Source organism: Dendrobates tinctorius, unplaced genomic scaffold, assembly GCF_039654945.1.
Source record: "Dendrobates tinctorius isolate UK_male_01 unplaced genomic scaffold, ASM3965494v1 ptg000035l, whole genome shotgun sequence".
In the NCBI taxonomy this organism is placed as follows: domain Eukaryota; kingdom Metazoa; phylum Chordata; class Amphibia; order Anura; family Dendrobatidae; genus Dendrobates; species Dendrobates tinctorius.
The window spans coordinates 2152365-2168204 of NW_027361703.1; the positions used below are offsets into that span (position 1 = coordinate 2152365).

A 15840-nucleotide genomic window follows, 5' to 3' on the forward strand; every position below is an offset into this window, starting at 1 on the left:
GTTAGTCGCTCAGCCTGGGGAACACAGAGAGCATGTCTGTGTGAGCGACACTTGTGAGTGAAAGCAGTTCTCATGGTAACCGTGGTTTGGCTGGACAGGAGAAGCCCTCCAGTTGGTAGTTAGATCGGACCCTGTTTAGTTAGTGCCGGACAGGCAAGGTTTTTGTTTTATGCTTTATTTTTCTGTATGTTTTGCTTTCACCTGAAATAAACCTGACCCAATGTCAGTTATGTCCGGATCCCGGCTGTGCATCTGAGTTTCATGCTAAACCCACGTGGCCTTTGACCCCAGCAAAGGCGATCCCGGAGCGTTTTATCAGAGTATATTATATTTATCATCTATCCACAGAATTTATAGACAAGAGGATTTCTTAGGATGCGTCTTCTCAACACCCTACTCTGATCCTGAGAACAATGTCCAAAATTCCTATGTGGACGAAGCATGAGCATGTGTGAGACCAATGCTCCATTAATCTATAGTCCCAAAAGATCGTCGATGGAACAGTAGTAGCACATGCTCACTAAAGCTTCATTTCAGACTGGGATCTTTGTGTCCTCTGTTCATGTGATCAGTGAGGGACTCAAAAGGTCAGACCCCCAGCGATCAAACATAAGTCACCAATCTTGTGGTTAAGCGGTACATGTGTATGGAACAGCCCATAATGGAGTGGAATGAAAGCAATGAGATGATGATAATTAGAGACCTTTAAAATACAACTCAAAAAAGATAAATGGTTTCCTGAAAACATATGTTCATGTATTATAATACAAATTATCATACAGGCTCAGGTTTCTTGTGATTTTTTTTATTATAAAAATTACATTCTAAGCTTAGAGAAGTGAAATAGTTTAAGAAATCTAGTATAGTCACAAAGGAACAAAATCATCAGCCAGTGCACACTGGACAGACACAGCCAACGTGGCATTGGTACCACACTGTAAAACAATGATTCATTCTGTGTAGAAAGCAAGAAAACCAAAGAGGAGGACACAGTATGAACATCGGAAAACAAATTGCTTCTTTTTAAATAAATAACATTAAATATTAAAATAACCCAAAAGATATTTAGGCAGCTGCATTGAATTTACGATGACCACATACTGTAGATTGCCTTCCTTGAATCTGGGTGGAACGTTAGGTTTCTCCTGTGAAAAGAAAGCACTAAACAGTAGTAGTCAGGGACTTGTAAGACACAAATTGTATAACATGGAGGAGGGTTCATTGAAACACTGCAGAGTTGAATGCTGCAAACTTTCCAGGCACAGAGGATATTAAATCACCATGTGTTATTTAAAGAGTAAATGTTTACCACTAGCCTGCCCTTACATAGTGATCAGGCTAACCAGTCTTAAGTTCTTCAAGAGTTCAATGGCTTGTCCTTTCTTGGCGCAACTAGGTCACTCTTCATTTTCAGAACATCTGTCTTCATTGCCTTCATCTCCAACACAAGCATCGCCACTCTCGGTCTCGTCTTCATCATTGCCCCATTCATCACCAAAAGTCTGTTCTTGCAGGAAAGTAAATGTAAGTGATCGGGCAGCGGCTTGTGCGGCTAATCCCGAGGCAAAGTGTAAATCTGATGCCTGATGAATTCGAGCTAGCCTCTCTTGGATGGAGGCAGGTAAGACAGTCCTGGGTGCAGGACATGGAGGTTCAACTTTCTCATTCACACTAGCTTGTCCAGGCTCTTCCAGTAGCTGAAATGTTTCTGTCCCCTCTTGGTCCTGATCAGTAACAGGTATCTCTGCGGTCTCATGCACAGAGGCTTCTGTATGAAAGGATTCTGTTCCGTTTACCTCCCTGGTGACGTCAAAGCTTTGTGCTTTGCTTTTGATTTGGCTGTCTGGATCGAGGGCAGGAGAGGAGATGGGAATATCCATTATCTCCAAATGTGATAAAGGTTTAATTATGGCTTTTAGGGGGAAAAAAAAGAACAAAAATTAATTACTTACTTGAATTTATACTTCTCATTTAATAGGCTACAGTAAACAGCTAGAAAATTAATGCTAAAAACCTACTATAAAAAAAAAGCAAGCTCACAGAACGCATGCGCTATGGTGTGATGAAACTAAGGGACAACGTATAGACCAGCTTTTCCCAAACTCCAGTCCTCACAGCTCCCAACAGATCATGTTTTCAGGATTTCCCTAGTACTGCACAGATGAGGGAACCTATGGCAGTTTCTGATGAAGTGATAATTCCATCAAGTGTGCAATACTAAGGAAATCCTGAAAACATGATCTGTTGGGAGCTGTGAGGACTGGAGTTTGGAAAACACTTACCGTATATGGATGATAGGACCCCATACACTCTAAAGTTGGAAGAATGGATGGCCATCTTCCTCGACTGGTGTCTGGGGAGTAAAGGATTGGGCAAGTTAAATTACCATGCCACATCTTTTTCTTTTTCATGGAGATAAATCGCCTCCAGGCCCTACGCTGCTCTTCCCTTTAGAAACACATGTACGCTCGGGAGAGCCAACAGCGCATTAAACCTGACAGGGCACACCTGTGAAGTGAAAACCATTTCCGGTGACTACCTCTTGAAGCTCATCAAGAGAATGCCAAGAGTGTGCAAAGCAGAAATCAAAGCAAAAGGTGGCTACTTTGAAGAACCTAGAATATAAGACATATTTTCAGTTGTTTCACACTTTTTTGTTAATTATATAATTCCACCTGTGTGAATTCATAGTTTTGATGCCTTCAGAGCGAATCTGCCATTTTCATAGTTATGAAAATAAAGAAAACTCTTTGAATAAGGTGTGTCCAAACTTTTGGTCTGTACTGTATATATATATATATATATATATATATATATGTGCACACACGTACAGGGTATGTATTATATATATATTTCATGGGCACATCTTCTTGGCCACAACAGGTTAAACTCCCTGTGTTGCTCATAGCAACCAATCACTAAGCATCTTTCATTTCACCAGAGCTGTTTAAAAGAAAGCTGAACTGTGATTTTTTGCTATGAGCAACAGTTTTCCCACTCCACAACACCTCAGCAGACACTGACCGGGTGGGAGAAATCTAGCATCCCCATAAACATAAGCTCCCAGCCATTGTCTGCCCCCCAGAAAGGAGCAGAGAGCACAGGACAGAAATGAATCACCACCTCCTCTATTACTGCCAGGCTCTATTGTTACTGACATAGAAAATAGCCTCATCAGCGGCCGCACACAGAGCCGCACTGCCAGGTAACAAAACAGCACATCTCCAGGAACTTCCTGCTCAGCGCCACCCAGCTCGGAACTATGGGATGGAGGAAATGTATGATGGCTATATGGGCATGGGACTAAGGGATTGGAGGATAAGTATGATGGGTATATGGGCACGGGACTATGGTATGGCGGATATGTATGATGGCTATATGGGCACGGGACTAAGGGATGGAGGATAAGTAAGATGGCTATATGGGCATGGGACTAAGGGATTGGAGGATAAGTATGATGGCTATATGGGCACGGGACTATGGTATGGCGGATATGTATGATGGCTATATGGGCACGGGACTAAGGGATGGAGGATAAGTAAGATGGCTATATGGGCATGGGACTAAGGGATTGGAGGATAAGTATGATGGCTATATGGGCACGGGACTATGGTATGGCGGATATGTATGATGGCTATATGGGCACGGGACTAAGGGATGGAGGATAAGTAAGATGGCTATATGGGCATGGGACTAAGGGATTGGAGGATAAGTATGATGGCTATATGGGCACGGGACTATGGTATGGCGGATATGTATGATGGCTATATGGCACGGGACTAAGGGATGGAGGATAAGTAAGATGGCTATATGGGCATGGGACTAAGGGATTGGAGGATAAGTATGATGGCTATATGGGCACGGGACTATGGGATGGAGGATGTGTGATGGCTATATGGGCACGGGACTAAGGGATGGAGGATAAGTAAGATGGCTATATGGGCATGGGACTAAGGGATTGGAGGATAAGTATGATGGCTATATGGGCACGGGACTATGGTATGGCGGATATGTATGATGGCTATATGGCACGGGACTAAGGGATGGAGGATAAGTAAGATGGCTATATGGGCATGGGACTAAGGGATTGGAGGATAAGTATGATGGCTATATGGGCACGGGACTATGGGATGGAGGATGTGTGATGGCTATATGGGCACGGGACTAAGGGATGGAGGATGTGTGATGGGTATATGGGCACGGGACTATGGGATGGAGGATGTGTGATGGGTATATGGGCACTCGACTATGGGATGGAGGATATGTATGATGGGTATATGGGCACGGGACTATGGGATGGAGGATATGTATGATGGGTATATGGGCACGGGACTATAGGATGGATGATATATATGATAGGTATATGGGCACTGGACTATGGGATGGAGGATATGTATGATGGCTATATGGGCATGGGACTAAGGGATTGGAGGATAAGTATGATGGCTATATGGGCACGGGACTAAGGGATGGAGGATAAGTAAGATGGCTATATGGGCATGGGACTAAGGGATTGGAGGATAAGTATGATGGCTATATGGGCACGGGACTATGGTATGGCGAATATGTATGATGGCTATATGGGCACGGGACTAAGGGATGGAGGATAAGTAAGATGGCTATATGGGCATGGGACTAAGGGATTGGAGGATAAGTATGATGGCTATATGGGCACGGGACTATGGTATGGCGGATATGTATGATGGCTATATGGGCATGGGACTAAGGGATTGGAGGATAAGTATGATGGCTATATGGGCACGGGACTATGGTATGGCGGATATGTATGATGGCTATATGGGCATGGGACTAAGGGATTGGAGGATAAGTATGATGGCTATATGGGCACGGGACTATGGTATGGCGGATATGTATGATGGCTATATGGGCACGGGACTAAGGGATGGAGGATAAGTAAGATGGCTATATGGGCATGGGACTAAGGGATTGGAGGATAAGTATGATGGCTATATGGGCACGGGACTATGGGATGGAGGATATGTGTGATGGCTATATGGGCACGGGACTAAGGGATGGAGGATGTGTGATGGGTATATGGGCACGGGACTAAGGGATTGGAGGATAAGTATGATGGCTATATGGCCACGGGACTAAGGGATGGAGGATAAGTAAGATGGCTATATGGGCATGGGACTAAGGGATTGGAGGATAAGTATGATGGCTATATGGGCACGGGACTATGGTATGGCGGATATGTATGATGGCTATATGGCACGGGACTAAGGGATGGAGGATAAGTAAGATGGCTATATGGGCATGGGACTAAGGGATTGGAGGATAAGTATGATGGCTATATGGGCACGGGACTATGGGATGGAGGATATGTGTGATGGCTATATGGGCACGGGACTAAGGGATGGAGGATGTGTGATGGGTATATGGGCACGGGACTATGGGATGGAGGATGTGTGATGGGTATATGGGCACTCGACTATGGGATGGAGGATATGTATGATGGGTATATGGGCACAGGACTATGGGATGGAGGATATGTATGATGGGTATATGGGCACTGGACTATGGGATGGAGGATATGTATGATGGGTATATGGGCACGGGACTATAGGATGGATGATATATATGATAGGTATATGGGCACTGGACTATGGGATGGAGGATATGTATGATGGCTATATGGGCACGGGACTAAGGGATTGGAGGATAAGTATGATGGCTATATGGGCACGGGACTAAGGGATGGAGGATAAGTAAGATGGCTATATGGGCATGGGACTAAGGGATTGGAGGATAAGTATGATGGCTATATGGGCACGGGACTATGGTATGGCGAATATGTATGATGGCTATATGGGCACGGGACTAAGGGATGGAGGATAAGTAAGATGGCTATATGGGCATGGGACTAAGGGATTGGAGGATAAGTATGATGGCTATATGGGCACGGGACTATGGGATGGAGGATATGTGTGATGGCTATATGGGCACAGGACTAAGGGATGGAGGATGTGTGATGGGTATATGGGCACGGGACTATGGGATGGAGGATGTGTGATGGGTATATGGGCACTCGACTATGGGATGGAGGATATGTATGATGGGTATATGGGCACGGGACTATGGGATGGAGGATATGTATGATGGGTATATGGGCACTGGACTATGGGATGGAGGATATGTATGATGGGTATATGGGCACGGGACTATAGGATGGATGATATATATGATAGGTATATGGGCACTGGACTATGGGATGGAGGATATGTATGATGGGTATATGGGCACGGGACTATGGGATGGAGGATATGTGATTGGTATATGGGCACGGGACTATGGGATGGAGGATATGCATGATGGGTATATGGGCACGGGACTATGGGATGGAGGATATGTATGATGGGTATATGGGCACTGGACTATGGGATGGAGGATATGTATGATGGGTATATGGGCACGGGACTATAGGATGGATGATATATATGATAGGTATATGGGCACTGGACTATGGGATGGAGGATATGTATGATGGGTATATGGGCACGGGACTATGGGATGGAGGATGTGTGATTGGTATATGGGCACGGGACTATGGGATGGAGGATATGTATGATGGCTATATGGGCATGGGACTAAGGGATTGGAGGATAAGTATGATGGCTATATGGGCACAGGACTAAGGGATGGAGGATGTGTGATGGGTATATGGGCACGGGACTATGGGATGGAGGATGTGTGATGGGTATATGGGCACTCGACTATGGGATGGAGGATATGTATGATGGGTATATGGGCACGGAACTATGGGATGGAGGATATGTATGATGGGTATATGGGCACGGGACTATAGGATGGATGATATATATGATAGGTATATGGGCACTGGACTATGGAATGGAGGATAATCATTATAATTTGTTATAACTAACCACAGTTAGTTACTATGCCCGGGCAGCGCTGGGCTCTTCAGCTAGTATAAAATAAAATACTGAGCTCCCCGAGCCACAGCATAACTAAGTACACCGAATCCAAGACACATAGTAGTAGCTTTGTTAGTCAGTGATTTTTTATGCTGGTAAATGAGAACAAACATTGAAGACAAAATATTTGGTTCTTCATACTCTGATGATTTGGCCAACTACATTTCATGCCACCCAAGATGAAAAAAGCAGAAACTTCGAAAGCTCCATCTTTCCATAAATTTACATATTTGCCAGTTCAGAGCTGATTGAGAAAGATTTATCCCAATATACTACAAAACTGACTGAAAGCTAATGCTCCATGAACAGTAAGAGCGGAGTTACTAACTGCAAACATGTGCTATGTAGGAAAGAGCAATAATACTTTCATGTAATCCTATAGGCAAACAACATTTATTGAAGAAAACTGATGAAGTGCAAATATACAGTATATACACACACACATACATACAGTACATACACACATACATATATACACACACAGATACACATACATATTGTGAGATAGCGCTCCCTGAGTGTGTTGGGGGACACTCGCTTGGCAACGGGATTAAAACACACAGGAACGGTTTCTCACAAAAAACAGTCTATTTGGTTTATTAACTCCACATAACGTAAAGTCCATTTCATTGCATCCACAAACATATCATGACCACCAGTGTGTTCATGTAGCAGATAAACCTCTCTGCTGTATATTACAACCCCGTTGTCCAGTGTTATCTTCCAGGAGCTCCGCTCCACACGCTGACTCCTTGTCAGTCCTAGCTTCGCCAACACAAGTAGCCGTCCCAGGCTCTGCAGGTACATGGTTTCACCACGTGCTATCCAGGAAATCTGTCCACTGCCAGGACCTTCCAGCACAGACCATGTGACCACACCACAGTGTCATATCGCCCATAACCACACCCACAGGTGAGGCACCTATCACATGGGCTGATCAAATGATCGTGACATCACTGCAGATCCTCAACCTTAGGGAAAATTCAGTCCAAATCTCTTCCTCTGCTGGGAGAAATATATCTTCCGTCCAGCACTACCCCTTTCACTGCACCACAGTATACACAAATACACACATACATACATAAATACATACAATACACACACAGATACACATATATACATACTGTACATATACACACACACATATTATATAACATTAAACCAATACAGTGCGGGGACAAATGTGGTTCCTCTGGGAGACATTCAAGGAGAATTCGGAGTTTCCGGGCTGGTTAACTGAGTTTCCATAATTTTCGTAGGGTAGCTGGGACCGAGGTTGGTTTAGTTCCCCTCCCCTTCCCCCAATTCTTACCCACTTTCTCTCTTCTCTTTCCCTCTTCTTGACTTTATTTCTCTATATCTGCCTTTTTCCTACACAATCTCAGAACGATTAGTCCAAAGGTTACTAAAATGTGAATGGACATGACGTGTCTGATTTCAGATGTCTAGGATTACAAGCTTGTTTTGTCCCTCACAATGTTGTATCTTACCTGTCTGTATATTCTGGTGTATTCATATGTATATCATCTTTCTGGATTGTTGTACCTTATTTTGAAAAGTTTAATAAACACATTTATGGAAAAAAAAAAAAAAATACAGTGTAGGGGGACTGAAATTGAAGTGTAAACATACCTTTCTGGCCTTGAGAGAGGTCTTATAGACCACAAGTCAAACTTTGAATCCATAGGTAAATTAGGTTGCAAGTGTCCCGTTGGTGGCCTAAAGACATGAAGTGCTCAGACTCTTCTCATTAAACTCTACTCTGCACCAAAATGGTGAGAATACCATCTGATACATCACAGCCAGTTGCTGGACTACACACACTGCTGCTTTTACAGCTAAAATGTTGTATATAAAGGTGTTGGCCACTATATCTTGAATATGTGATGGGACATGATTTTCTGCAACTAGCTAATATATGGGAATTACAGGTTCTCCGCCCGTACTTGCTAGCGCAGCCTTCTTTACACACATGGCACAGCTCTCCTGCTCTCAAAATTGGCTGGTGATGCAGGAGCATGTGAGCAGAACTGTCAAACTCTTTTGGAACATCCTTATGGACAATTCTGGTCACATGCTGTTTCATTAGTGGTCGTTTTTTTCTTTGAAGAGGAAAGCAATGCTGTCTGTAAAAAAATGGCTGCAGTAACAAGTACCGGAGAAGAACCTGTAATACTCTCATATCAGTGTTAGAAGATCAATTCCCCAACACATTTGTTATGAGAATACCAAGTGGACAACCCGTAATAGGGGAAAGGGGGCAACAAAGGGAATTTTTAAGCCTTGCAAGAACCACCTCAATGATACAAAACTACTGGTATAACTTAACTGTTGCAAAGGCAATTTCCTACAGTTATTGAAAATTAGAGAAGGTCTGCAGATCATTTTTAGTTAGGTGACAGTCAGAGGAACGCTAAACCTAGAAAATGCATCTAAAAATTAAAAAACATCTCAGAAATACTGTATCTGCATAAGGAAGAATTCAGACATCTGTGTATCATGGCCCAAGCATTGCCTGCTATGCACCGACTGGCCACAGGTCTCCTGATGCCTCATACATGCCTACGAGTCTATGAGGCTACCAAGTTCAGGTCAGAAGACCCGCGGCCAGTCAGTGCATTGGGGTCTCTATTTGGACCCTTCTACCCAGACATCTGTATTGGGCCTTAATCTAATGCTTTGATCCTATTTTCTCTTATTACTATTTTAAGTATGTTTCTCAGGAGATCGGCCATGTCTCTCCTCCTCACTGACCTGTGTGTTGCTTTAAGACAACATTAGAGGCCTCCATGCTGGTAGGACAAGGGACCTCTAAGTCCACCTTTTGACTAATGGGGTAAGGCTTTAACCAGCTACCAAATATGAAGCAGATCATCAGATGACTAACCCCTTTGTTCACGGCAAGGCTTATATTTCAGGATCATCTAAAAAATGCTGTAGACTAACTGAGGGCAACTATATATTTTTTAAAATGTACATACTAATTCCCAGGTTTAGTGTTCCTTATATAAAACAAGCCATTATTAGGTTGTAGCCATTATTTAGTCTTTTACATAATAAGAACATATGAGAAGCAATAGGGTAAGCAGTAGTATAATAGAGAGGTTTGGAATAACACACCATGTTCACTAAACAGCAACTGCTTCCATTTTTGTCTTTCAACTTCAGATGCCTTTAAGCCTAGGACAGCCTTTAGCTCCTGCAATACTCTCTTAGATTCCTCCCGTTCTCGCTTCTGTCTCTCTCTCTCCTCTGGAGAAAATAAATACACGTCATCTCTGCTAAATTCGTCATCGGGAGCTATGTCTTCAACATAGGCCTCAAATTCCTGAAAACAAAAACGATCGTCATTTTAGGGATGTCTATGCTTTGTAAATGTACTGCGGATGAGAACCAGGGACATTGCCATGTGGAGGAAAGGACCAGTCCTGGGGCTCTTGGGAACATGAAAGTGCTCATGGATTACCTGCTCCTCCGGGACAGGATCTTTATCTTCAATGCGTAGTGCTGGAGGAACATTGGGCATCATGGGGCAATGTGAGTTCTCCCAAGCTGTAGTAGATGTATCTAGGAGTGGTAAATGTATTAACATGGGAACTGTATATATATACACAATATATCAGTGAATATAAAAGCCAGCTTAGTTAAAATACTGTTACCAACAGAATTTTGTAAGGTCTTGAATATCTTGTTGGCAACATAGAATTCGGCTTGAAGTCACAGCCTAGCAGCAGGCGGATCTCCATGCTCCATATATATCCTAATGAATACAAACACCACCAAGAAGTCAGTCATACCTTTCTTTGCTGGAGGCTTTCGCACCATCCTTTCCACCTGACACAAGGCCTCTTCCCAGCATGTGTTACTGGCTTGCACATGTGGTTGAATCATCTTAAGCTTTTCTTCCAGTATAAGGGAAGCTTCAGGTGTCATGCCATGCGATTCCTTAAGGGCGGTAAGTTTTTCAAGCTCATCTTCAAGTATAATTACCCTAGGCAAGGAGATTGCAGGAGGTTGGAAATCACATTGCTGCCTGCTGTGACTTTTGTGAGGTGTACAAGTTCATGCAAGATGGAAATAAACATGTTTTCATACATTTACAGCAAGTACGAAATATGAAAAGAGAGAGGAATAGAGGGCTGGATTCATCAAGAAGTTTTTGACCAAATTGTAGAGTAGAACGGCTTGAAATGTCCCAACATTTTTGAAAAACTTTTAGTTGCTCAAAAAATGTACAACATTTGCTGTGTTTACACCAGCCCCAGCCAGCTCTGCCTACTTTTTGAAAAGTGGACGGAGCATCAAGTGCAGGAGGCATGGATGAGAAGGACTGAAAAATTCATCATAATTTGCATCATAAAAGTGGTGTAAACTGAGACGGAAATGTTCTCCAGTCGCTTTATTGTGGCAGCTAAAAGATGTGCTAAATTCATTAAAAGGCGCACGACTCTTAATGAATTTGGAACATCATACTTCAGCGCACACTTCATCAACTGGTGTACAAAATGTCAATCTTGATGAATCAGAGCAACAGTATTTATAATAATTATACAAACTAAAATTCTTTAGAACTTTTCATTATAAAATAATTAGCGTTATTCTCAAGTTGTGTCTTGAGCAGCATATAGCTCTGTAGTCTCTTCACTTCTTGCTGGGGGATAGACCACACTGAGTGACAGTTCTGGTCAGAAGCATCTCCTGCTATGGTGACACATTAAACGGTACTCTTTAGGCAGCATGAAAATAAGCATGTTTGCAATTGACTTGCTTTTTCTATCTGTTGTCATTCTGCTTGTGTGACAGATTTTATCTTACATAGTGTACAACTTGTTTCCAAAGAGATCAAACACAAAAACCTGACAAAATATGCTCAGTCATTACATTCCAAATTGAGTAGTTATCTCTTAAGATCCCATAAAGCTCACTGATTTCTATACAGCAGTTACCACCTCAATTTTCTACCCCTTCCCGTGAGCTCCTGACTGAGCTGCTGTTATAAGTCATGCATAATCACAAATCTCCAGCCCCCAACTTTTTCAGTTTCCAGAGCAGTTTTTTCTAATCACCACTCTCACTTTCCAGAGCTAGGTGCATGTCCAAATGCCCTGTTAACTCTATATGCAAGTATAATGTGGTATCAAAACAATGACTGTAGCAGAAGAAAACTGACCAGAACTGTCACTCAAGGCAGATTGCATGCATGCCAACAACTATGATGGAAGAAGACTGCAAAGTTGTAAGCTGCTCATGAGACAATTGAGAATATCACTTTAATGGTCAGTCATTGTTCTGAATTCTACACTACATACAGTATTTCCATGGTTGAGAAAAGTGAGCCATGATTAGGAGAAATGCTCTGGAAACTGCTGATGGTGGGTACTAGGGGACAGTGATTATACAGGAATGATAACAGAAGCTTGATAAATAAGGAGGTGAGCAGCCAACTGCTGCATAGAAATAAATAGGCTGGAGAAAGCTGACTGTGATCTTAGGCATTCGGACCACCAGAAAAAACAAATGTTTATAATACCGCCATATAAACCAACAGCAATACTCAAAATTAGTATACCAAACCACAGAGAAAAAGAGTACACAAAGCTGTTTAGAATGCTCTAAAAATTGACAATTTTATTATCATTGCATAAAAAATATATATAAATACACTTAAAATTATTCATGGACAAAAATTGTTCAGGTATTGCAAAGGAAATAAAAAGTGGTACAATAAGTGGTGTCATGGTTAGGACATGGTTAATGTCCTGGTTTCTCAGGGTTAATTTTGCTGGCCTCCCTTTGGATCTGGGAGGGGTATTTATACTCACTCCAGAATAGGATTCCCTGTCAGCAATACTGTTGTTCTGGCTGTGTGTCTGACCCCTGGTGTGCGTGTATACTGCATTGCTTGTTTGATTCCCGTGTATGACCCGGTCTGTCCCCTCACGTTGTTCTCTGTCCACGTTTTGGCATTATTGTCTTCTCCGGTTCTGACCTCCTGGCTATTGTCCGTTCTGCTTTTCTGATCTATTGCTACGTCCTGACTATCCACGCTGTATAACTTTTTGGCACTATCCTGCTATCTCGTGCTTTGACCCCGGCTTGATCTAGTTTACGTCCTTGTCTATGCCCCTTGGTAACTTGTCCCGTAGTTACCTTCCTAGGAGTTTTCCTCAGCTCCTAGCTCTGTGAAGCTTAGGCCACACCCCCAGCAGTCATGTGCTTCAGGTCTTGTTAGTCTGAAGTACGCATCTTCATCGCTGCTGCCCCGCTCCACAGGTATCTTTGAGCACCATTTTTGTACTCAGGACACGTGCACTGGCTCAATGAGCAAGAGCAGTGCGGTGTTCCCGACAAGTGGTATATGTAGTACTAATTAAAGGACTGGGTTTGTCACACCCCTAAAAATATATTCCTAAAGTGTTCTAGTGTGTAAGACTACTCATATAGAGCAGACAGAAAAAAAGAGAGAGGAGTGGAAAAAATCCAATATATATATATATATATATATATATATATATATATATATATAGTCAGCTCAAAAATAGTCTGAACCACTCCACAAAAAAAAAGCGCCACAGTGCAATTAGAAAATTATAGAAAAAAACGGGGAGGACTTCTTGCCCAAATAGGTCCTAATATACAACGTATGTAGCAGCCCAAAATGCTGTAGATAAGCCCCTGATGGCAGTGGCCCCAGCTTATGGGGCAAAAATGGGGTGAGAGATTCCCTTTAAGACCCTCGGCAACGGTCGGGAGATCAGTGGCTAGCGCTGCAGATCTCCCGACGGTAGCGGTGGCGTGCGTCGTTCGAATTCCGCGCCCATTCGCAGACAGACTGCGCCTGTCGCTGATCAGCGACGCGGGATTTCCGTTACAAACAGACAGAATTAGACGATTATACAGTAGATGGTAATCTTTACACACTAATACAGAAGAACGTTATCTCTGTATTGAAGCATTTATACGTAATATAAATCTTGCCGAGCCAAAATTGGTTACTTCAAAGAAGGTATTCTGTGTCTTGACAGGGCTGCAAGTCTGTGTTCCTGATGGCGGAATACATCACTTCTACCTTAAATTAAAAAAATGATGTTTGCTTTGCATGCAAAAAGTGGTCTGGGTCGAATTCACACATCCGTGTTGCACGGACATGTTGTATCCATTTTTTTCACGCATAGAAAACATATCCGTTATAATATGGGATATAGCCTGTATACTCCTGCAGTACCCCGCCGTCCAGCCTGCCCTGGAGATACCCAGCAGAATTGACTCTACTTGTAGTATACGGCCAGGAGGCAAATTCAACACAATATCAAGCATAGTGGTATTTTATTAAAGGAGTATTCCCGCTAAACCACGTTCACACGTTCAGTATTTGTCAGTGTTTCACATCAGTATTTGTAAGCCAAAAACCAGGAGTGGGTGATAAGTACAGAAGTGGTGACGTGTTTCTATTCTACTTTTCCTCTGATTGTCCAATTCTTGGTTTTGACTTACACATGCTGATATAAAATACTGACCAAATACTGACCATGAGAACAAAGCCATAAGAAAAACATTCACTTCTCCATAGGATCGGTGATAACTACTAGATGAGCCAAGGTGATATCCCCAATGATTGCCAAATGAACCCTGTGAATAGAGTGGTGGTTGCGATGTGCAGTATAAAGGACTGCTGGACACAAGTGTCTTGTTTTGGGTTCCCAGCAGTTGGACCGCCACCAATCTAGCATTCAGAGCTTGCTGTAACTGGAATCCCCTTTTAAGTGCTCGCAGTTAAAGACTTACTCATTCAGCAGTGCCTTCAGGTGGAGTTGCAGGCTACGGACAGCCCCATGAAGGCTGCTCAGCTCTCCGGTCTCTCTCTTCTTCCTCGTTGGGCGGTCAGAGCCAGACTGGTGCTGTGTTTCAAAGTAACGGTAGAATTCATAGCTGCGCTTCAGTTCTGCTAAGCAGGCAGCTTGAGTATGAGGTAGATCCTGGGACACATCACACCAGACGTAGTGTGGAAGCATCTCTGTGCCGGCAAGTGGACCGTTACATGCATTCTCGGGAGAAAGCAATAATGCCAGGCGTCGAAAGAACTCTGAACTCTGCCCTATCCAGAGCTGGAACAGAACCTGCCAATACAGATAGGACCAGCAAAGCATTTTAGGCTCTGTACACACCACATTTTAGATCACTTGAGAATGGGCTATGGTATGGCCCAATAACACAAAGTGCTAGAAATAACATAAAAAAGAGATAATTTTAAATCCATTAATATTTCAAAAAGGGTACTGAGAAATGAGGAGACAATAACGCCATATATTACGGTAAATATGGTCATTAAACCGTAATGCAGCGGATACAGATACTGAATACCTATGAACAATGCAACTTTATATTGAACACACCAATATATTTTGTAAAAAAATAATGATAAAACACCTAGATGTCCTTTACAAAATAATGACAAGGTGGTGTTGCAAATTATTATAGACCATTTACTGCATCTGAGCACATCTAACTCACATTATCTGTATAGTGCACTATGTGCAAGAATAGCAGTTCCAAAATGGCATGTTTGTTTGCATCAAGTGTCTTGTGTATGAGTAAGGTGACTAGTGTAACATGGAACCTTCATACTGCTCATTTCAACAGTTGCTTGTTTTATATATTTGTAGAACAATTCATAGGGCATCATATAAGTGGATGGTAAAGACTTGCTATGCCATAGTTTTTAAAGGTAGAAGAGGGTGAGAATATTGCAAGGTTAACACAGGAATAATGGAGCAAAATATACCTAGCACGTGTACCGCTGATAAAGGGAAGTGGATGGGAGTTATGTCCCTCTGCCCCGACGTGCGTTTTGCCCTGCTTCTTCGGGGGGGCAAGTCAGGGCAGG

The 15840-nt window shown here is 42.8% G+C and overlaps 1 protein-coding gene across 4 annotated transcripts in view; it reads right to left on the bottom strand.

Annotated features, from left to right (window-relative positions):
- Positions 1-789: 789 nt before the first annotated feature.
- Positions 790-15840, bottom strand: part of VEZT (vezatin, adherens junctions transmembrane protein) — an 86905-nt gene continuing 71854 nt past the window's right edge. For all 4 annotated transcript variants that reach the window (XM_073573212.1, XM_073573211.1, XM_073573213.1 and 1 more), the window contains exons 8-12: positions 14742-15073; positions 10754-10947; positions 10423-10523; positions 10077-10284; positions 790-1912 (exon numbers count right to left, since the gene is read on the bottom strand). In XM_073573212.1, coding sequence (XP_073429313.1) covers positions 1398-1912; positions 10077-10284; positions 10423-10523; positions 10754-10947; positions 14742-15073 — 1350 coding nt within the window. In that variant the 3' untranslated portion in view covers positions 790-1397. The remainder of the gene's footprint in view (positions 1913-10076; positions 10285-10422; positions 10524-10753; positions 10948-14741; positions 15074-15840) is intronic.